This window comes from Triturus cristatus, chromosome 5_2 (assembly GCF_964204655.1).
Source record: "Triturus cristatus chromosome 5_2, aTriCri1.1, whole genome shotgun sequence".
NCBI lineage: Eukaryota > Metazoa > Chordata > Amphibia > Caudata > Salamandridae > Triturus > Triturus cristatus.
Window position 1 is genome coordinate 1,095,730,883 of NC_140588.1, and position 25,840 is coordinate 1,095,756,722.

The window sequence follows — 25,840 nt, forward strand, 5'->3', positions numbered from 1 at the left end:
TCTGGGTGCACACCCACACACAGCCTGCGACCTGCACTCGGTATATATATATCTGGGTGCACACCTACACACAGCCTGCGACCTACACCCGGTATATATATATCTGGGTGCACGCCCACACACAGCCTGCGACCTGCACTCGGTATATATATATCTGGGTGCACGCCCACACACAGCCTGCGACCTGCACCCGGTATATATATATCTGGGTGCACGCCCACACACAGCCTGCGACCTGCACCCGGTATATATATATCTGGGTTCACACCCACACACAGCCTGCGACCTGCACCCGGTATATATATATCTGGGTGCACACCCACACACAGCCTGCGACTTGCACCCGGTATATATATATCTGGGTGCACACCCCACACACAGCCTATGACCTGCACCCGGTATATATACACACAGCCGCCCCTCCCCCAAGTGCCCCTCTATTACTGGCATTTACAATTGTTACCTGCTGTCGGTATATTACACCCTCTCGCTTACTCACACCCCCCGAAAATCCACTTTCGTCTAAAATGAGACATTCGCACCATAGCTCCGACCCTGGAATCCACTCCCAACCAGGGGAAAACACCGGATTTCGGTCCCAAAAACACGGAATCCGGCGGCCTCGAATAGGCCTCAAGTCGCGCCAAACTCACTTCTAGAAACGAGGCTAGAAACACCACTTCCCCTGGACCGAGCTCCGCCCACAAACACACACACAGTAGACCAGGCCCTTTTCTGGCACAACTGCAACCACCCCGGAAGCATTTCTCACGAACCATCAAAACCGGCCCATTGGATAACATTGGACTCCAGCACCTTACAAGCAGTTCTGTTTCCACCCGTCCGCGGCACCGATCCTTCTAGAACCTGGAGGGACAAAGGCCCCACTTGATCCCAAGTACCTCACCAAGACTCATCCCGATTGAATCCCAGGAACAGGTACGACCTTTCACCCAAACACCTCCCACCCGCGCCCATTGAAAAACAAGCAAACATCTGCCAAAAGGAGTCAAAAACACAGCAAACCGCGGCCAAACCTTCCCAACTCATATCGGCAAACAATATGCGAGTTATCGTGCTGGCCAGCTGTTACCTGCAGGACGCACACCTTTCTGTACACAACCGACAGAAATCTTCCATAATAAGCCCAGGTATTCAATCCAAAGTCACCATTTCTAAATCTATCTTTTTCTTTCAAACATTACTTACCATCCATGTCACTTCCCCATCATGTGCCAGTGGTACAGAGGGATCACAGGGTAATAAATAAGCACATGACTTGAAAGTTAGTGCACACATCTGTGCTGCAGGCACGTGCACCCTACATTATAACTGTGACCTGCCCCGGTGTGTATGGAGGGACACTCGCCTGCACACGGCTGAGCTCCACCCCTAAGCGCAGAAGGCACCTCCCGCCCACAGGACTGACATTCACAACTGTGACCTGCCAAGGGTATATCACCCCCTTCTCTCCTTCTCACACACCCTGCAGCAGGCACACCCACCCTGCGAGCTATCCTGCTGGCCAGTTGTTACCTGCAGGTTGAACACCTGTCTATATAACAACCAAAGTAACCTAACAGCCTGCAAAAGGCACACACATGCCCTTACTGAAGTTCATTCACTGGCACATAACTGAGATTTATTTATAGGTTGCAGGAATGAGTATAAAGTGTGCTTTGGCGCCCTCTAAAGGACAGATTCCTGGCCCTCTTTCCACAGCTCACACTCAGGACCAAGCTTCCCATATGTCTGTTTCATGTTCAACTGCAATCGATTTGAATATAAACAAAACCATATCTAATGCCTTAAACTAGCACTTGCTACAAGCTGCAAATAATACCAGCAGTAAAGCAGCTGTGCACACAACAAAAATTCCATATAATACCAGCAGTAAAGCAGCTGTGCACACAACAAAAATTACATATAATACCAGCAGTAAAGCAGCTGTGCACACAACAAAAATTCCATATAATACCAACAGTAAAGCAGCTGTGCACACAACAATAATTCCATATAATACCAGCAGTAAAGCAGCTGTGCACACAACAAAAATTACATATAATACCAGCAGTAAAGCTGCCGTGCACACAACATTCATTACATATAATACCAGCAGTAAAGCAGCTGTGCACACCACAATAATTACATATAATACCAGCAGTAAAGCAGCTGTACACAACACAATAATTACATATAATACCAGCAGTAAAGCAGCTGTGCACACAACAATAATTACATATAATACCAGCAGTAAAGCAGCTGTGCACACATTAATTACATATAATACCAGCAGTAAAGCAGCTGTGCACACAACAATAATTACATATAATATCAGCAGTAAAGCAGCTGTGCACACAACAATAATTACATATAATACCAGCAGTAAAGCAGCTGTGCACACAACAATAATTACATATAATACCAGTAGTAAAGCAGCTGTGCACACAACCATAATTACATATAATACCAGCAGTAAAGCAGCTGTGCACACAATAAAAATTACATATAATACCATCAGTAAACCAGCTGTGCACACAACAATAATTACATATAATACCAGCAGTAAAGCAGCTGTGCACACCACAATAATTACATATAATACCAGCAGTAAAGCAGCTGTGCACACCACAATAATTACATATAATACCAGCAGTAAAGCAGCTGTGCACACCACAATAATTACATATAATACCAGCAGTAAAGCAGCTGTGCACAACACAATAATTACATATAATACCAGCAGTAAAGCAGCTGTGCACACAACAATAATTACATATAATACCAGCAGTAAAGCAGCTTTGCACACATTAATTACATATAATACCAGCAGTAAAGCAGCCGTTCACACAACATTCATTATATATAATACCAGCAGTAAAGCAGCTGTGCACACAACAATATTTACATGTAATACCAGCAGTAACGCGGCTGTGCAAACAACATTCATTACATATAATACCAGCAGTAAAGCTGCCGTGCACACAACATTCATTACATATAATACCAGCAGTAAAGCAGCCGTTCACACAACATTCATTACATATAATAACAGCAGTAAAGCAGCCGTGCACACAACATTCATTACATGTAATACCAGCAGTAAAGCAGCTGTGCACACAACAATATTTACATATAATACCAGCTGTAAAGCAGCTGTGCACACAACAAAAATTACATATAATACCAGCAGTAAAGCAGCTGTGCACACAACAATAATTACATATAATACCAGCAGTAAAGCAGCTGTGCACACATTAATTACATATAATACCAGCAGTAAAGCAGCTGTGCACACAACAATAATTACATATAATACCAGCAGTAAAGTAGCTGTGCACACAATAATAATTACATATAATACCAGCAGTAAAGCAGCTGTGCACACAACAATAATTCCATATAATACCAGCAGTAAAACAGCTGTGCACACAACAATAATTCCATATAATACCAGCAGTAAAGCAGCTGTGCACACAACATTCATTACATATAGTACCAGCAGTAAAGCAGCTGTGCACACAAAAATAATTACATATAATACCAGCAGTAAAGCAGCTGTGCTCACAACATTAATTACATATAATACCAGCAGTAAAGAAGCTGTGCACACAACAATAATTACATAAAATACCAGCAGTAAAGCAGCTGTGCACACAACAACAATTACATATAATACCAGCAGTAAAGCAGCTGTGCACACAACATTAATTACATATATTACCAGCAGTAAAGCAGCTGTGCACACAAACATAATTACATAAAATACCAGCAGTAAAGCAGCTGTGCACACAACAATAATTCCATATAATACCAGCAGTAAAGCAGCTGTGCACACAACAATAATTCCATATAATACCAGCAGTAAAGCAGCTGTGCACACAACAATAATTCAATATAATACCAGCAGTAAAGCAGCTGTGCACACAACAATAATTCCATATCATACCAGCAGTAAAGCAGCTGTGCACACAACAAAAATTACATATAATACCAGCAGTAAAGCAGCTGTGCACACAACAATAATTCCATATAACACCAGCAGTAAAGCAGCTGTGCACACAACAATAATTCCATATAATACCATCAGTAAAGCAGCTGTGCACACAACAATAATTCCATATAATACCAGCAGTAAAGCAGCTGTGCACACAACAATAATTCCATATAATACCAGCAGTAAAGCAGCTGTGCACACAGCAATAATGACATATAATACCAGCAGTAAAGCAGCTGTGCACACAACATTAAATACATATAGTACCAGCAGTAAAGCAGCTGTGCACACAAAAATATTTACATATAATACCAGCAGTAAAGCAGCTGTGCACACAACATTAATTACATATAATACCAGCAGTAAAGCAGCTGTGCACACAACAATAATTACATGTAATACCAGCAGATGAGCCGGCGTGCACACAACAATAATTACATATAATACCAGAAGTAAAGCAGCCGTGCACACAACATTCATTACATATAATACCAGCAGTAAAACAGCTGTGCACACAATAATTACATATAATACCAGCAGTAAAGCAGCCGTGCACACAACAATAATTACATATAATACCAGCAGTAAAGCAGTCGTGCACACAACATTCATTACATATAATACCAGCAGTAAAGCAGTCATGCACACAACATTCATTACATTTAATACCAGCAGTAAAACAGCTGTGCACACAATAATTACATATAATACCAGCAGTAAAGCAGCCGTGCACACAACAATAATTACATATAATACCAGCAGTAAAGCAGTCGTGCACACAACATTCATTACATATAATACCAGCAGTAAAGCAGATGTGCACACAACAATAATTACATATAATACCAGCCGTAAAGCAGATGTGAACACAACATTAATTACATATAATACCAGCAGTAAAGCAGCTCTGCACACAACAATAGTTACATATAATACCAGCCGTAAAGCAGTCGTGCACACAACATTCATTACATATAATACCAGCAGTAAAGCAGCTGTGCACACAATAATTACATATAATACCAGCAGTAAAGCAGCCGTGCACACAACAGTAATTACATATAATACCAGCAGTAATTCAGTCGTGCACACAACATTCATTACATATAATACCAGCAGTAAAGCAGCTGTGCACACAACAATAATTCCATATAATACCATCAGTAAAGCAGCTGTGCACACAACAATAATTCCATATAATACCAGCAGTAAAGCAGCTGTGCACACAACAATAATTCCATATAATACCAGCAGTAAAGCAGCTGTGCACACAGCAATAATGCCATATAATACCAGCAGTAAAGCAGCTGTGCACACAACATTAATTACATATAGTACCAGCAGTAAAGCAGCTGTGCACACAAAAATAATTACATATAATACCAGCAGTAAAGCAGCTGTGCACACAACATTAATTACATATAATACCAGCAGTAAAGCAGCTGTGCACACAACAATAATTACATGTAATACCAGCAGATGAACCAGCGTGCACACAACAATAATTACATATAATACCAGAAGTAAAGCAGCCGTGCAAACAACATTCATTACATATAATACCAGCAGTAAAGCAGTCATGCACACAACATTCATTACATATAATACCAGCAGTAAAACAGCTGTGCACACAATAATTACATATAATACCAGCAGTAAAGCAGCCGTGCACACAACAATAATTACATATAATACCAGCAGTAAAGCAGCTGTGCACACAACAATAATTACATATAATACCAGCCGTAAAGCAGCTGTGAACACAACATTAATTACATATAATACAAACAGTAAAGCAGCTATGCACACAGCACTAATTACATATACTACCAGCAGATGAAGCAGCAGTCCACACAACCTTAATTACATATAATACCAGCAGTAAACCAGCTGTGCACACAACAATAATTACATATAATACCAGCAGTAAAGCAGCTGTGCACACAACAAAAATTCCATATAATACCAGCAGTAAAGCAGCTGTGCATACAATAATTCCATATAATACCAGCAGTAAAGCAGCTGTGCACACAACAATAATTCCATATAATACCATCAGTAAAGCAGCTGTGCACACAACAATAATTCCATATAATACCAGCAGTAAAGCAGCTGTGCACACAACAATAATTCCATATAATACCAGCAGTAAAGCAGCTGTGCACACAACATTAATTACATATAGTACCAGCAGTAAAGCAGCTGTGCACACAAAAATAATTACATATAATACCAGCAGTAAAGCAGCTGTGCACACAATAATTACATATAATACCAGCAGTAAAGCAGCCGTGCACACAACAATAATTACATATAATACCAGCAGTAATTCAGTCGTGCACACAACATTCATTACATATAATACCAGCAGTAAAGCAGCTGTGCACACAACAATAATTCCATATAATACCATCAGTAAAGCAGCTGTGCACACAACAATAATTCCATATAATAGCAGCAGTAAAGCAGCTGTGCACACAACAATAATTCCATATAATACCAGCAGTAAAGCAGCTGTGCACACAGCAATAATGCCATATAATACCAGCAGTAAAGCAGCTGTGCACACAACATTAATTACATATAGTACCAGCAGTAAAGCAGCTGTGCACACAAAAATAATTACATATAATACCAGCAGTAAAGCAGCTGTGCACACAACATTAATTACATATAATACCAGCAGTAAAGCAGCTGTGCACACAACAATAATTACATGTAATACCAGCAGATGAACCAGCGTGCACACAACAATAATTACATATAATACCAGAAGTAAAGCAGCCGTGCAAACAACATTCATTACATATAATACCAGCAGTAAAACAGCTGTGCACACAATAATTACATATAATACCAGCAGTAAAGCAGCCGTGCACACAACAATAATTACATATAATACCAGCAGTAAAGCAGCTGTGCACACAACAATAATTACATATAATACCAGCCGTAAAGCAGCTGTGAACACAACATTAATTACATATAATACAAACAGTAAAGCAGCTATGTACACAGCACTAATTACATATACTACCAGCAGATGAAGCAGCAGTCCACACAACCTTAATTACATATAATACCAGCAGTAAACCAGCTGTGCACACAACAATAATTACATAAAATACCAGCAGTAAAGCAGCTGTGCACACAACAATAATTCCATATAATACCAGCAGTAAAGCAGCTGTGCACACAACAATAATTCCATATAATACCAGCAGTAAAGCAGCTGTGCACACAACAATAATTCCATATAATACCAGCAGTAAAGCAGCTGTGCACACAACAATAATTCAATATAATACCAGCAGTAAAGCAGCTGTGCACACAACAATAATTCCATATAATACCAGCAGTAAAGCAGCTGTGCACACAACAAAAATTCCATATAATACCAGCAGTAAAGCAGCTGTGCACACAATAATTCCATATAATACCAGCAGTAAAGCAGCTGTGCACACAACAATAATTCCATATAATACCATCAGTAAAGCAGCTGTGCACACAACAATAATTCCATATAATACCAGCAGTAAAGCAGCTGTGCACACAACAATAATTCCATATAATACCAGCAGTAAAGCAGCTGTGCACACAACATTAATTACATATAGTACCAGCAGTAAAGCAGCTGTGCACACAAAAATAATTACATATAATACCAGCAGAAAAGCAGCTGTGCACACATTAATTACATATAATACCAGCAGTAAAGCAGCTGTGCACACAACAATAATTACATGTAATACCAGCAGATGAACCAGCGTGCACACAACAATAATTACATATAATACCAGAAGTAAAGCAGCCGTGCAAACAACATTCATTACATATAATACCAGCAGTAAAGCAGTCATGCACACAACATTCATTACATATAATACCAGCAGTAAAGCAGCTGTGCACACAATAATTACATATAATACCAGCAGTAAAGCAGCTGTGCACACAACAATAATTACATATAATACCAGCAGTAAAGCAGTCGTGCACACAACATTCATTACATATAATACCAGCAGTAAAGCAGCTGTGCACACAACAATAATTACATATAATACCAGCCGTAAAGCAGCTGTGAACACAACATTAATTACATATAATACCAGCAGTAAAGCAGCTCTGCACACAACAATAGTTACATATAATACCAGCCGTCAAGCAGTCGTGCACACAACATTCATTACATATAATACCAGCAGTAAAGCAGCTGTGCACACAATAATTACATATAATACCAGCAGTAAAGCAGCCGTGCACACAACAATAATTACATATAATACCAGCAGTAATGCAGTCGTGCACACAACATTCATTACATATAATACCAGCAGTAAAGCAGCTGTGCACACAACAATAATTACATATAATACCAGCCGTAAAGCAGCTGTGAACACAACATTAATTACATATAATACCAACAGTAAAGCAGCTGTGCACACAGCACTAATTACATATACTACCAGCAGATGAAGCAGCAGTCCACACAACCTTAATTACATATAATACCAGCAGTAAAGCAGCCGTGTACATAACAATAATTACATATAATACCAGCAGTAAAGCAGCTCTGCACACAACAATAATTACATATACTACCAGCAGATGAAGCAGCAGTCCACACAACCTTAATTACATATACTACCAGCAGATGAAGCAGCTGTGCACACAACAATAATTACATATAATACCAGCAGTAAACCAGCTGTGCACACAACTCTTGCTCTTGAGGCTTGAGCCGGGAGCTTCTGCTTTTGCTTTTTAAGATTACGCTGACCTGACCAGCGCGCTGCTATTTTGTTTTTAGTACTGTAACTACTGTGTTTTTTTATCCTTTCACTTATTTACGCATTTAATTTGAGCACCTAGATCTTTGGATTTAATAAATTGTTACTAGGACTTTTTAATACTTGTCGCTCATTTTACCTGGTGCGGGTGAGGTTCCTTCACCCATTTGATCCAGGAGGGTGTCAGTTCTTCGTTTTTCGGCGTTCTGGGCGGCCGCCATTTTGGTTGAGGCCGGGTTGACGGTCTAGTCCCTCAGTTTCCCTCACCTGATTCCTGTTGCCTGTTTTTATAAATTTGAACGCTGGCGTGCCGAAGGCGCGCCAAAGGCCAACCCGTCTGCGCCTGTCCGTGCCCCGGGAGTGCCCAGCGTCTGCTATGCTGAGAGTTTGAGGTCAGGTATTCAGACCAAGAGGCACTCATATACTCGTTTGGAACTCTTGACATTAAAGTCGTTCATTTGTCCTGGCAACAGTGAATCAAAAGCTTACTTAACATAGGGTGGAAATGTTCTCTTTGCCAGTTCTGCCTGCAAGATAATTTGCCAGCCCCTGTTTCTCACTCCCATTCTACGAGATCCCCCCACCTGCGGGCTGTGCTTATTAATGCCCGCTCCTTAGTCAAGCATGCCCCAGACATATATGAACTCCTTTCTGATCACACCCTGGATTTGCTGTTTGTGACCGAATCCTGGCTCAATGACTCTTGTGCTCCAGTCATTGAGGAAGCAATTCCTGTGGGATATAAAATTGCTAGGGCTGATCGTCTGACCGGTAGAGGGGGAGGGGTTGCCGTAGTGTTAAGAGATTCCTGGGTTTTCACCAGCGAGGTGACTGTTGGGTTGGTCGATGGGGAGGCTCTTGATTTCGCCATTGTCTTGTCTCCACACTTTACACTAGGTGGCACTTTGGTGTATCGTCCTCCTGGCCCCTCGAACGCCTTTTTGAAGAGTTTGGACGACATCATTGTGCCTCGTGTTCTTCGTTTCCAACATTTCCTCTTGTTGGGCGATTTCAAAATTCTTTTGGATTGTCCGGGGTCTCAGGGCTCTAACGAACTGAATGTCTTACTCGAGCTGGCGCATTTAACCCAGTGGCTGAAACTGCCTTCTCACTCTGGCGGCCATACGATTGACCTGGTGTGTTCCAACTTTGGACTATTTATAGAGAATCCTATCCAGGTACCCTGGTCTGACCATTGCTTGGTCTATTTTTCTTGGCCACTGGAATCATTGATACCCCCTAGTGCCCCTACCCTTTGTAACCCCCCCCAAAATTGAAATCCCCGCCCTCTACACTGCCCTCTCACTTTCTCACCCGGTGCTCTCTAGTGACCTAGATTTGCCGGTTGATGACTTTACCACCTGGATTAAGCAGGGGGTCGGCTCTGTCTTCCACCCTAATTGTAAAAAGCAGTCACGCCTTTCTCCCTCTAGTCCTTGGTATTCTGGCGCATTAAGAGAGCTCAAACTAGGTTGTAAAAAACTGGAACGCCTCTGGCGCTTGGAGTATTCTCCATCAGCGAAATCTGCTCTGTGGAAATCTCAAAACATCTATTACTCAGGCATTAAACTGGCTAAGAGTAGTTTCTATGCTGATCGTATTGTCAAATCAAAAAACAATGGAAGAGAGATATTCTCCATTGTAAGAAGCTTTTTGACACCTCGCGCCGAACAAGTGGCCTCCCCCACCTCATCTCAATGGTGTGAGGAGCTCTCCTCTTTTTTTATCGGGAAAATTCACGCTATCCAAGATAGCGTGTTGAAGGGTCCTCAGGGATTTGAGACGTCTTATCATCTGCCTCATCCCCCCCAGCTGTCTGGATCGTCCATATGTTCTGGCTTTTCACCTGCTACGGGCTCAGATATACTGGCCATACTTAATACTCTTAAGTCAGGCTCCCCTTCTGACCCATGTCCTGCCAGAGTACTGGCGGGTGTAGCTGAGGTTATTTATCCGGAGGTTACATCAATCATTAATCTGTCTCTGTGCACGGCGCGGGTCCCTCAGTGTTGGAAGCAGGCCAATCTTTTGCCACTTCTAAAGAAAACTTCATTGGATCCGCTATTAGCGGCCAGTTATCGTCCCATCTCTCTTCTTCCAGCCTTGTCTAAGGTCTGCGAAAAAATAGTTTTCCGACAGTTGGATACTTTTGTTGAAAACTCCGGGGCCCTCCATCTGGCTCAATCCGGATTTAGGGAAAGCTACAGCACCGAGACGGCTTTAGTGGAACTGGCTGAATCAATCAGAGAGTGCCAGGACGCTGGCGGCAGAGCGGCTCTGGTTTTACTGGATCTCTCTGCTGCCTTTGACACGGTACCTCACCATCTCCTACTCACTCGTCTGGCTAACATTGGCGTTGCAGGCTCTGCCTTGGACTGGGTGAAATCTTTTTTGGAAGATCGCTCCCAGCAGGTCTGGTCACCTCCCTTCTCCTCAACTGTTAGGAAATTCGCCACTGGACTTCCTCAAGGTTCTACCTTGAGCCCACTGCTCTTCAACATCTATTTGACACCTCTTATTTACTTGGCAGAGGAGCTGGTGGTGAAAATAATTGCCTATGCCGACGACACACAGCTCCTATTTACGTGGAACGATGGGGACCTGTCTACTGCTCGAGCGCAGAATTGCCTCGCTTCCGTGTTTCAGTGGCTTGCACGTGCCCAACTGAAGTGCAATGAGGATAAGTCAGAGGTGCTGCTTTATGGCTCCTTTCCTCCTACCTTTCATGAAGACTTGTGGCCGAATGACTTTCCTCGTCCGAAGCCAGTGGGTGCGCCCGCTAAGAACCTAGGAATATGGTTCGGCGACGACCTTCGTTTTGCGGTGCAAGTTAGGAAACTCACCGGTGCTTGCTTTGCCATACTTCAATCTCTTAGAAGATTCTTTCCTCCTCTTCCCAGCCAAGCAAAGGAAACGGTCGCACGGGCACTTATCCTCTCCCGTTTGGACTATGCCAATGCCCTCTATTATGGCATTCCCGGCTATTTACTGAGAAAATTGCAAACAATCCAAAACGCCACTGTTAGACTCCTATTTAACATCTCTAGAAGATCTAACGTGAGAAAACATTTGCGCGACCTGCACTGGCTTCCAGTGGCCAAAAGAGTGCAATGTAAAGCTCTTACGGTGGCCCATAGAGCGCCGCATGGTTTGGGTCCTGTCCATAGAAGGAAGCGGTTTAGCTTCTATGTCCCGAATAGAGCCTTGCGATCATCCACCCAACACTTGATGACCATCCCCCGCTTTCGTAGGTCTCGGCTGGGAGGTCAGTCTATCTCTGTTAAAACTGCACTGGCCTGAAATTCTCTCCCTTTGGACATTCGGAGCATTCAGGAGGTCGGTCCGTTTAAGAAACAACTTAAAACCTTCCTTTTTAATTAGCTGATGCAAACCTCCCGTCTCTCAGGTTCTCCGATAACTGCTCGCGCCAGGACACGCTCGAGTAATTGAGCGCGTTATAAAATACTTTATAACATATAACATAACATAACATTAATTACGTATAATACAGCAGTAAAGCATCCATGCACACAACATTAATTACATATAATACCAGCAGTAAAGCAGCTGTGCACACATCACTAATTACATATAATACCAGCAGTAAAGCATCTGTGCACACAACAACAATGACATATAATACCAGCAGTAAAGCAGCTGTGCAAACAGCACTAATTACATATAATACCAGCAGTAAAGCAGCTGTGCACACAACAATAATTACATAAAATCCCAGCCGTAAAGCAGCTGTGCACACAACAATAATTACATATCATATCGGTGGTGTGGTTGAAGGAGACGTGGGGGCTTGCGGAGAAGATGGGGTCGAGCGCGTGGCCGGCTGAGTGGGTGGGTGTTGTGACGAGTTGTCTGAGTCCGAGGTTGGCTAGGTTGTCGATCAGGGTGGTGGAGTTGGAACGTACCTGGTTCAAAACAAATGACAAAAAAGACAAACTTCATCTACAGAAAATCTACATATTATACAAATCGGCTATCAAAAAAGCTAAGAAAAGGTACTATTCAGACAGAAAATGCGAAATGTGCAAATAAAGAATTCTATAAAATACTCACTGAATTTTGCAAACCAAATTGCCCAGAAGGAACTCATCCTGTTACTCAAGATTTCACAGACAAACTGGCAAATCATTACACGGACAAAGCAGACGCGTTGGACTCATACTTAAAACAGAGACAAAGCATCAGCACTAACCTTTTATAACGCTACAATCCAAGATGTTAAGGGGGGAGAGCGACCTTCACGCATAAATATGGGGACCCACGTTTCTTCAAAAAAGTGCGTCTTAAGACCTTACGGGGTTTTGCAGAAACATGGTATAAAGTTAGGAGAGAATCAAAACTCAACTACTATAGTGGAATGGCTCCTATCTGGGACTCACCTGGATCTCCAGAGTGGTCCAAGGATTGTCTGGCTCTCCCATTAAGAGAAACAGGAGTAATAATTTAGGGTCAACGGATGGTGGATGGAGTCTTAATCTCTTGGGAGTAGGGACAGGAGATAGTGAACAATCATCTGTCTAGATTTAAATACATGCAATTAACGAGCTGGAACCTTACTGCTGGTACTTGTCCAGGACTGTCAAACGATCTGGAATCTCGGATTATGGACAATGTAACCCGAAAAAAAGAGGTGGCGAACTGGTATCGGCTTTTAGTGGAGCTTTCAGATGACGAATTCAATCTACCATCAATACTGTGGGAGAAGAGCTTGCCAAGAGAGCAGATGAAACATTTATGGCAAGTATCTTGTGACATGTTATACTCCACAAAACGTCCTTCAAATTAAAGGCAGACGCCTTATAAACTATCTAAATTGGGAAAGGGTGTCACTCCAACATGCCCTTAATGTGGAAAGGAAAAAGGAGACGACATACATATGTTTTTAGAATGCCCCGAGATCCAAGGTTTCTGGTTGGACGTTAGTAACATAATATGTATAATACTTGGAAAGAGGCTCCAGGTAAGCAAATCTCTTGTTTTCTTTCGGATATAGGTATGTCATGTATCCTTCTCAAGAAATACCCAAAAATGTATATTCTATTTGATATTGCTTGGCCGTAGGGAACTATGTAAGAAATGGATTAAACCTACCCCTCCAAACAAAATAAAATGGTTGATTTGAATAAGATACATCAATCGGTTAGATCGGGCTTCCAAAAACAAGCGGACTGGGAATAATCTGCTATATGTATATAGTCCAATGATTAGGCCTTTATACCATATTGCTTGAACACTTCTGTGGGGGCACCTTACACGGCCAGGCAAAATAAAACTACCTATGATTGGAGACGGAAAGCAAGGTGTAAAGTGATCCACTCCCGGATAAAGAACAAAAGAACTCTGGCTGGTGCTACATCAAGGGAGACCCCTGAGTACAGAATATCATATGAAAGACCTACATAACTTCCTTTAAATAGTGTCCCCACTGATTCGTATAGCCTTGCTTCTATGATCCGCTGCTCATAGTCTCCATTGTTTTTAGAACTTTCGTTCCAGATGCATATATGCCATTCTTTTGTGCTCTTTATTCTCCTATGACATTAGTCTTTAGGTTTTGTTTTGATTGCCTTCTTTTTATATGTGTTTTAAATGAAGTACGGTTCTAGGTCTATAATTTGGATGCAATCATTTAGCAGTTGGGAGTTACCACAGGCTTAAAGAGTCTGCCTATATAAGACTGCAATTCCCTCAAACCCTGGATGGAGACAGGGATTTTATCGTCTTGCACTCAGCACTTTAAGATATAATGTGACACTTTAATGTATTTGCACTTTACACACGTTTTTTTTTTTGCATGTGTCAGTAGATGGGTATGGGCAACAAGTTAGTATCAACATCTTCCTTTTAATCCACTGATGAATTTTACTAGGCACGGATCTTGTTTTTATTTTATAGACCATATATCTTCTCTCTGTGACAGCTAATCCAGTCAACAGATTGTTGCACCTTAGCTAGTATGACCAATACATTATGTTGAATTTTATATCTCATGGATGGCATAATACTAGATTTTGCAGGTGTATAACATTTATATTGAATTGCTGCTCCAACTTTTTGCATTGAAGCCATGTATTTATAGTACACATAAACAAGATCCGCTTTTATAATTTTACATTTTGAGTTTTAAACTTGTAACTTTGAAATGTAAAATTTAAATTTTAATTCAAAACGTAACATTTACTATGTCTGTATTTTACTGATATTAGTGGATTTGTATGGCTTTACATATATCCATGTGGATTAGTCTGTTTTTTTCATGACCAAACTTACCAGGTATCACATGGTGTTTTAGAGGTTTAAAATGGTGGTCATGTTATGTGATCAAGGCCACACGTTGTGGCCGAAACACATCGTATAGTCATGTCTGCAATATATATATATATATTACCTACTGGCGGTCGCCAGTAGGTAGTTATAGTTAGAACCTTGTTTCTATTCAAAAAACGTTTTTTGTTTTCCCAATAACTTTGGCGTTGTTTGACGAATCTTTGCGAAATATTTTAAACTAGCGGGGCGCTCCGGTCAGCTCCTGTCTTGTAAGTTCTGAGGTGATTCGTCAAGCAAGGGCCGAGAAAAAAGGGGGGGTCCCAAAACGCGTTTTCCCCATGTAAATTTCCATAGGAAACTTTAGACAAAGCTACAGCCCGAACTGCTGAACAGAATTACACCAAATTTGGCAAAATGATAGCCCTTGGTTCAGAACGAGCCCTTTTTGTTAAATGGTGCAAATCCGTTCAGTAGTTGCTGAGAAATTAAAGAAAGAAAACAATTATATATTTGAGCACCGAGGACGGGCACAAGCTTCACTCTGATTGGCTGCCAACACTCCAAACCAGGAAGTGTTGGCAGCAATCTTGTGACTCGGTAAAACCGAGTCACAAGAAAACAGTTAAAAAGAGTTTAAAAAAGAAGAAAAGGGGGCAGGGTTGAAACATTCTGATCCCTAGGCCTGCTCAGGGGGTCCAACAAGGACCCCAGGGCCAAAAAAGAGCATTTTTTCTAAAAAGAAATGGCAGAATTTGCGTTGGGGTTGCGAATCCCACCAACATTTTTTTTTAAATGAAAAGCAGGCTCCTGCGCTTCATTTTAATGAGGCCCCCGGGTGGGCCAGGTCCTGGGGGCAATGCCCCAAAATATGTGCCCCCTGGTGCATTGTAAATTGGGGATTAAGTCCCCTTCAATCCTGAGGGTCCCTGGGGGCCAACTAGCCCACTAGGTACCTCCAGTAAGTGCCACAGAGCTGTGTTGCAGAGAGGTGGTTCGAGGCCATGTCCCTTTTTACACCTCTCTGCAACACAGCTCTGTGGCGCTTACTGGAGGTACCTGGTGGGCTAGTTGGCCCCCAAGGACCCTCAGGATTCAAGGGGACTTAATCCCCCAACTTACAATGCGCCAGGGGGGCGCATACGCACAGTGGTGCAGGGAGGGGCGAGCTTGATATAACAAGTTAGCAATCCTGCTGTGTGGGACTAACTGAAGGTAATAAAAGGGGTAGTTGGCCCCCAAGGTTGACGTTGGGGGCTAACTATCCCTCCTGTTACATTAGCTAAATCCCACACAGTGGGATTGCTAAAAGGTGTTTGAAGGCCATGCTCACCTTTCTCCACCACTCTGCAAACGCAACTGCTATGTTAAAGTTAGAAATTATCATTTCAAAAAACCTTTGATATTCACTAAAAAAAACATAGGTTTCAGGGACGTTATAGTTAGAAATTAGCATTTAAAAAAACCTTTGAAATTCACTGAAAAAACCATAAGTTTCAGGCACGTTATAGTTAGAAATTAGCATTTAAAAAACCTTAGAATTTCACTGAAAAAACCATAGGTTTCTGGGACGTTATAGTTAGTTGGACATTTCACTGGTACAAAACCAAATAAATGTGACCGTTATAGTTAGTAGAGCTAACTATAACTCGCGCCCCCCGCAATGCACTGCTGATGACGTCACATATTACATCACTTAGGACATGATTACTGATTGCATGGGTTTGTGAGTAAACTGTGTAAATGTCAGTCTGTCAGTTGGTGTTGGACTTGGCCCTTTTGCAGGTTCACCCCTAAACTTTTTGCATTTCTCCTAGCCTTTTTCTCTGTGTAGTGTTAGTGGTTTTAGGCTGCTGGGCACTTTAGCCATGTGGTCCAGTGTAGAGTGCATGCGCTCTGTGTTACATTTAATGAGAGTGGCCTGCCCTCCCATAGGAATGCATGGGGGAGTCTCTGCTCAGTATGTGTCAGTGGTAATTACTGTTATGAGAGTAGCAGTATGGTCAAGTCTGGTATGTATGAAATTGTGAGAATAAATTCTGCACAATGGTGTGCGCAGATTTATTATGACTATGTGAGAAATGTAACTTTTAGAAGTTGGCATTTCTGTATGTTATGTGTCTGCCTGCCTGATGTGAATTGCATGTCTGGTTTTGGAGGGACAGGGCAGGCTGAGCCAGATGTGGGTTGAATAGAGAGATCTGAAGTTATAGTATGGGGAGTGGTGACACTTTGATCTACGCAGGGCTGAGCCTGGCAAGGTAAATGATGGCTCCACCTCCCACGGTGCGTCTGATAGCAGACCCCCTCTTCCTCAAAGGCAGGATGCAGCATTGTAAATAAAGTGCTCCAGGACGACAACAAACTGGTTCTGGCTGTGTTCAGTGATTTGGGACTTTTCTGAGAACAAAGTCTTTTGGTGGTAAAGGGGCTGGGACCCCAAGAAGTTGTTCAGTTCCAGGATTCTGTACTGATCCTGCTGGGGCATGCTGCTGCTGGGGCCCAGGAGGAACTGCCATGAGGGCTTGCCTCCCTGGGCCCTGCATTGCCCCTGGACCTGGAAGACCTTTTATTTGGGACCATTGTGCTTCTTTTCAGCCTCCAGTACTTTTGGCTGCATCTAGTTCCTTGTGAGCACTTTTATTTTTTAGTTCCCCTGAGGTGGAAAAGCATGGGCTGCACAGCATTGAGCTGCCACCCTTGGAGAAGGAATCCTGATGAGAGGGATTTCCCCGTGATGCGGGAAATGGCGGCTGCCCACCCCGCTTGTTCGATCTAAGTTGCGAGTGCCCACCCCACTTGTTTTTATATTTAAACTCTAAGGGAGCCTACCCCTCATTTCCACCATGAAAGGAGAAGAAGAAAACGGCCGCCATGATCGGTGGCGACCAGGAAGTCAGGCACGTCTGCCTGGAACATGAGCGGGGCCTGCCAGCCGGCCAGACATCAGCAAATCCCGAGCGGGGCTCCCTTGAGCGGAGGGAAGCCCGTGTGTACTGAAGAGAAGCTTGGCTGCAAGCTGAGGAGGATGGGAGCCTACCCCGCCTCCCCGTGTGGCGAGGACAAGTCACGGGTCCCAGAAGGGGGCCTGGGTGAAGTGGGGAAAGGCGGCAGAGGCCGCCAATGGCAGTACGGGTCTCCCGTGAGCGAAGGGAAGCCCCGCGTGCTGAAGAAGCAGCAGCCCAGGAGAGGAGCCGAAAGAGGAAGAGTAGAGCCTGCCCCGCAGCCCGGTTTGTGAAGAGGGCTGGGGGGGAGAGGAGATCGAGGCACAAGTGCCCGTGCCTACCTCTGAGCGGCCCCACATGACCAAGGGCCGCTCCATCGTGGGCATGCCTTGAGTTCAGAGCCTGTGTTGCTCCAATGTGGGGGCCCAGTTGTTTAAAGCATCCCAGGGGGCCCGAGGGCTCAGAGGTGCCAGGGCCCCGTCACTTAGTTCATCTCAGCTGCCCCGCTTGCACAGGGCAGCTGCACCGAGGGGGTCATTTCAGTTGGAGAGCCTCAACGAGGCCACAAGGGCACAGTTGTGCCAGGGCCTATTTGTTTGTTAGCAGCTGCGCCACACCAGTGCGGGCAGCTGCACGTTTCTGCCTATGTGTTCAGAGGGCATGGTGAGTGCCCAGGCCCGTCTTTCATTCCCAGCTGCGCAGCAATTAGTGCCAGCTGCAACGTTTAGGCCCACAGTTCTTTGGGGGCATTTTTAAAGGAGATGGGGTGATATGCACTCCTTTGCCCCCGTACTTTCACAGCTGTGCAGCACTTCGTGCCAGCTGCAACGTTTAGGTCTGCGCAATGGCGCACATGGACTCTGCTGCATTGGCAGCAGCCCAGATACTTTGGACATAGGGCATTTGAGCCCCTTTCAGAAGTCCAGCTGGCCAGGGGGGACTGTTAGGTTTATAGGGCGCCAGGCCACAATGTGATTTATGTGGTGCATGTATTATAATTTACGCACCCTGATTTATGCCTCTAATGTGGTTTTATGATTATGAGGTCGTGCATACTGTGTCTATGTGTGAGTTATTCTATACTGTGATATATGCCTTTAGATATGGTGTAGGTAGGAGGTTACTTTCATACTGTGTTTATGTCTGAGTTATTCTCCCCTGTGGTTTATGCTAGTGAGATTATTTCCCAAAGAGAATTATGTTTAGGAGATTATGGTCTAATATGTTTAGGTATGAGGTTATTTGCCTACTGTGGTTTATGCTAGTGAGATTATTCCCTAATGTGAGCTATGCTTAGGAGGTTATGGTCTAATACGTTTAGACTTGTGAGAAGATTGCATAATGTGTTAATGCTGGTGAGGTTGGCGCAGAATGCATTTCATGCCTAAATGTGATACTGTGCATACTGTGGTTTATGTTACAGGATGATGCTGCGTACAGTGTTTGCCATTAATTACTGGTTGTGTTCTATGTTTATTATATGTCTACATTTACTATCTTTACTAAGTGATGATTCTGACAGTGGTCCAAGTGGCCCTTTCATGTGTATATAATCCCTTGTAAATATTGCCCATTGCCAGGTGGCACAGTGTATATTGTGTGATTACTATTTTAATGTGTTTTATGATAATGCAAAGGCTATTTTTGATATGAACTTGTGTGGAGTTCCAAACACTTTACACTGCCTCCGGGATAATCCTTACTGCTCGTGCCAAGCTACCAAGGGGGTGAGCAGGGGTTATCTTTGGCATGTAACTCCCTTGCCCTGACTAGAGTGGTGGTTTCTGCCTGGCTTAGGCGCAAGCCCTAGCCAACCAGAAATCCCATTTCTAACAGTTGGTGAATACCCATACAGATACTCAGACAACCAATCAATAACCCATATAGACATAGTCATGTAGCTACTCACCAACCCATGCACCCGCTTATACACTAACTGACAGACTGATACAGATATTTACACAGTTTACTCACTAACCCATGCAATCAGTAAGATGCACTTAATCACTCACTTATACAATCAGTCACGCACCTACTAAATCATCCATTCAGACACTTATACACCCACTCATTCGTCAATACACCTTGGTGCATATATATCATTGGAAAAATATAAAGAGGTGGGCAGGGTTCCACGGGGTCTCACAGTTATGATTGCACCTTCCTTTGAAAATCCAAATCCCCTAATGCTAAAGGAATGGGCAACGAAGAATTTGGACGCTTCGATGAATATGGTATCGATATTAATTAAATATGCGGAGATCGACCGGGTTGAAATCCTTAAAGAAATAGATGATGTCAACATACTACTGGAAAAAAATGAACATAAAGATCAAATCAAAAAAGGAGGGGAAGAAATCACAGCAAGGCTTAAAAAAAATGAAGAATCCATAAAGGAAAGAAAAGTCTTTAAATTTGCAAGAGACAAGCGTGATTATGAGACTGGTCGCGTTTTCACGTTCTCAAGGAAATTTGACAACATAAAACGCCGCGCGCTAACAAATGACAGTAATACAAACAACATGGCTTCATGTAGGGCACTAATATGTGATAACTTCTCTTCCATTGAAATTAGTGGTGTTGATAGTAGTAACGAATCGGATGAGAGTATGGCACTTAAGACACCTCAAGTACCAACTAATTTCGCACCAGGAGAGGAGCTTTCTTTTTTAGTGGAGGACCGCCGGCAAACTCTAAGACCGCGCAATCAGGCGCAGAAACAAGGAGTAGAAGGAACCAACGGAGGAAACAGAGGCGGAAAGTCAAACTTCAGAGGAAGAGGCAGGAAGAATTACAACAGAAGGAAATAAATCAGGTACCAAATGAAATGGGTGATAATACGGTAATCAACTTATCAGAAATTACGTTGTCAATTGCAGAAAAACAACTATTGGCTTTGGGTCTGTCATTTTGTCCCACTAATTGTTTCAAATATACCCAAACAAGAGTAGATGTTTTTAAATTCATTGGAAAGCTCAAACTAAGAAAACACTTTCAATTAAGGAAAGCTGCAAATGTTGCTTTACAGAGTAGTACTGTCCATGGGCTTTGTTCAAATTTGCAGGCTGCGGATGTAAATACTCTTCTTGCAGTTCAGACTTTGGCAGGAATAAACAATACACAAGAACATGCAACCCAGGGGAATCTTTCAGAGGCAGGTATCATCTGTAACATGCCAGCAACCAGCCCATTCAAACCTCCATCCACCTTTATTCCAATGATGCCAAGGGACGCAGTAGATGTATTTAGTGATTGCATGGTGGAAGATCTGAAAAAGTTGAATAAGGTGGTTTCACAACAAAAAGTGTGAAGAAATCATTCTGAAATTCAATATACTAAACTCATATGCAAATTAATAAAGCACACTGAAGTCATCATTAATAAAGCCGATAAAGGCGGAAACATTGTTCTCTGGCCAAGAACTATGTATATGGAAGAAGCGTGGTTGCATCTAAAAGATACTAACTGTTATAGGAAAGCAAACTTCCAGGAACTAAGACAAAATAAGGAATATGTCTTTGGCAAACTGGCACAGTGAAGGCGTTTTGGGTTACTATAAAAAATTAGGACAGTTTCTTAAAAAATGACCATCCTCTGACTCCTTTCTTATATTTTTTTCCTAAGGTGCATAAAAAGCAGACACCAGTGCCTGGAAGACCGATTATTTCGGCACAAAAAAGTTTACTGGAGGCTATGTCCAAGTATGTGGATCATTTCCTACATGAATTTGTGGAAAATATACCTTCATTTATTAGGGATACTAGACATTTTTTGACCAAATTAAAAACAGTCAAATGGGAGGAGGATTATTTACTAATTGTGATGGACATTAGTTCTTTGTATACTAGTATTCATCACGAGGATGGCATAAACGCGATTCGCCATTACCTAGATCAAAGGAGCATTCATATGTATGAACACAATAAGATGTTGATCAAGATGGTAGAGATCTGTTTAACTCATAATTACTTTCTTTTAAATAACGAGGTTTATCAACAACTACGCGGAGTGGCTATGGGGGCATGCTTCTCTCCTAGCTACGCGTGTTTGCACGTGGGCTGGTGGGAGGAGCACTCACAAAGACATATTTGACCAACATGTCCTCCAGTGGTGGAGATTTATCGATGATGTTTGTTTAATTTGGAAAGGTTCACCAGAGTCAGCTATGGATTTTATCAATGATTTGAATGGCAATGTTTTAAATTTGAAATTTACATCTGACATTAGCAAAGAAAAAGTACAATTCCTGGATGTAGAAATCTATATAAAAGAAAATTGAATCCATACCAGGTTACATAGGAAATCTACGGCTGGAAACTCTGTACTCCATGCTAGTAGTTCACATCCTTATCATCTAATACGAAGTATTCCCTTTGGTGAATTTTTGAGAATTAAACATATTTGTAGCCATGATGTGCATCTTATAGAGTGCCAGAAGGAGGCTTTTGATAGATTTCTAAATAGAGGATACAAAGCCATGGATTTAATAAAAGCAAGAGACAAGGCTAACAGTATTAGTGTAAGTAGTGATATACTTGAAGGATCTGAAAACCCAACAACACTTATCCAGATTGAAAATGTCATTGATACAACTATTACTGAATCCATAGAGAATATAAGACTGATCACTAACTTTTGCAGACAGGAGAGACAGATTCGCAAGATTCTCTATAAAAATTGGCCTATTATTCGGTCTGACATAACAATGCCACAAATCTTGCCTAAACTTCCTAGTCTAACTTTCAGAAGGGCACCATCTATGAGAGATTCATTAGTTAGAAATAGTCCAGAAGTGACATTCTCTAATACTTGGCTAACTTCGAGGTCTGGATTTTTTAAATGCACTTCATGTCGTGCATGCAAATTTGGTAAAAATACCTCAGAAATGTCACTGCTTTTAGCAAAGACCCTGTCAAAATACAAGGACACTATTCTTGCAGAACTGATTATGCCATTTATATTTTGGAATGCACCTGCCATTTATTATATGTGGGTAGCACCAAGTTGCAAGTTTTTAACAGGATTTTACAACATCTCAGAGCAGTGGTCAACTCTGATCCTAACTATCCTGTGGCACGACATTTTAAACTTGTACACAATAATAATCTTGATGATTTCAAGTATTTTGTCATCAGTTCAGTGCCCAAAAATATTCGAGGAGGTAGCAGAGAGAAGAGACTGAGACAAGTAGAATCTGAATTTATTATGCTACTCGATACTAAAATGCCTAATGGTCTTAATAACAGCGATGATTTGCACAACTTTCTTTAAGAATAACTGGTTTTAACATCACTCTAATCCTATGATGGATCCCAGATTTACTAGCAAATGGCTTTTTTAGCTTTTTTTATGACCAAGTTTTAGTCTAGTTTTTCTAGATTTTACAGGTTATGATAGAGGATATTGCCGGTATTCGAAGTTCGAAGCCTGGGGATTTTATCCAGTTTTTTATATATTTTTTATTAAATATATATATATTTTTATAAAATATTTTTTTGAGAAACTATGCATTTTGAAACTTTTAAACTGTTGGCTGTTATATTCATCTTCAGATTATCGATAATGGTTTGTTATATGTTTAAGGATTGAATACTGACTGACATCCCTGATTTTATTTGAATTTATTTGAGGTTTCCTCAAATATTTAAAGATTTATGGGACTTCGACCGGCTAGTGTTTTAGTAAATGTATTTTTAAAAAACTGACATTAATGAGTCGAGACACTATGTCTAAGCTAGGTTTATGATTAAATAATGTTAGCTTTTAAATAAACACACAATTCATTTCCTTTCCTTTCTCTTGCCATTAGGTACATCTGGGTATTCATACTGAAGATTGGGACGTGACAACAATAAATCATGATACTGACTAAAGAATGTACGATGAGGAGATTACTTTAGGGACATCTATTTTTCCTGCTGCTTTATTACTATGTTTTCATTATTGTAGGGAATTCTATAATTATGCACTTTTGCACTAAGATCACTTTCATGCACAGTTTTGCACACAACAAATTTCCATGTATACAGTAATTAGATTCAGTATAAAGTATTAACTTTATTAATATGAGGCCAACCATCGTGACTACATGCATTTATTTTGGTCATTTTAGCCAATAGAGACTCTTAAATACGCAGTCTGTATTTATATATGGCCTGACATTTTGAATGAATTTTAGTGAACCGGATATTGGGTATTTCAATCAAAAATGATTCAAAAGCACTATGTACTGATTATTTTTTATACATTGTTTGATAAACAAATATGCTTTAAATTGAAGTTTAACATGTTTGTTACCCATTGGGGGAGATTTGTAAAACCAGTCATTCGCGCTAATTTTCAGATTACTGTAATTGGATAAATTGTATCATGTGCTATGTTTGAATTTCACTATTTAAATGCACTGATTAGTCCAGCACATCATGTGATCAAGACTGCCGTCGGGCAGTCGAAACGCGTCATGCTGGGCACTTGCTGTTACTAAGATTTCTAGCACTTGCACTTTTTAAATCTGCAAAATAAAAAGAAGATTTGAAATATCCACGTTGTGGTCCGTACCTGGTTGGTGTGATCGAGACTACAATTATTACAGGATGGTGGTTAACGTATATATATATATATATATATATACATATATATATATATATATATATATATATATATATATATATATATATATATATTATCTACTGGCGGTCGCCAGTAGATAGTTATAGTTACAACCTAGTTTCCATAGGAAATCTCAAAATTCTATTTTGAATAACTTTGGCGCCGGTTGACGAATCCTCGCGAAATTTCCAAAACTAATGGGGCGCTCCGCTCAGCTCCTACCCTGAAAGTCTCGGGGTGATTCGTCAAGCGGGGGCCGAGAAAAAGGGGGGGTCCCAAAACGCGTTTTCCCCATGCATTTTTCCATAGGACCTTTAGTCGAGGGTACAGCCCGAACGGCTGAACAGAATTACTTGAAATTTGGCAGAGAGGTAGTCCTCAGGTCAGGGAAGTGCCTTTTGCAGGTCTGGTGTCAATCTGTTCAGTAGTTCCTGAGAAAATCAAAAGTAAAATCATATATATATATGTGGGCGCAGCCTAACCACACATCTCATCCTGAGATCTGATTGGCTGTCAGCACTTCATTCAAGAAGTGTTGGCAGCCATCTTGGGACCAATATACATGATAGCACCTCATTAAAAAGCATTGCAGTTAATAGAAGGTTTTAAGACTTTAGTTACATTATAAATCATTTGTTGATGGTACCATACTCATTTTAGGAATTGTGGTATGTTCTAAGGTGATTTCACCATGTGAAAAAGCCTTCTGCTGGGATATCATGATTGAGAGAAAAATATTTTCTCATGCTTTTCCCACAGAGGTTTGGAAGGTGATCTATAAGCTAAACTGAGAGCTTATTTTCTGTAAATTCACATTATCTTTCTCAGTCATGTGAGAATGAAGTCTGACATTCTCAGTAAAACATGTACATCCAACAAGGGCAGAGACTGTCAGTTGATTCCTTTGTGTTCTACTGCAGCTTCCCAGAGTGTTCCAAAGAACAACTAGACCGCTAACAGTCCTACTTATGATAAACGTATGGCACACCTGAAGCCATCTTGCTTGGATTAAAGTGGTAACTCTTAAAACATTTAATTTAAAAAGGAACAAAATGAGGGGGTTCATTTTTCCATAAAAAGTATGATTAGTGCTGCAGAAAGAAAAATTAGGGCACATTTTGAGTGACTTCTCAAATCCTCTTCTATTTCATTAAAAAATTCTGACATGCAGACTGAAACATGCACTTTCAATACCAGCAGCAGTTTTCCCTGGTGAG

The 25,840-nt window shown here is 41.5% G+C and overlaps 1 protein-coding gene across 2 annotated transcripts in view; it reads left to right on the forward strand.

Moving 5' to 3' along the window:
• Positions 1–24,555, forward strand: part of LOC146829749 (class I histocompatibility antigen, Gogo-B*0103 alpha chain-like) — a 579,784-nt gene extending 555,229 nt beyond the window's left edge. For both annotated transcript variants that reach the window (XM_085608477.1, XM_085608476.1), the window contains one exon: positions 23,824–24,555. In XM_085608477.1, the coding sequence (XP_085464603.1) occupies positions 23,824–23,846 (23 nt within the window). In that variant the 3' untranslated portion in view covers positions 23,847–24,555. The remainder of the gene's footprint in view (positions 1–23,823) is intronic.
• The last annotated feature ends 1,285 nt before the right edge of the window (positions 24,556–25,840 follow it).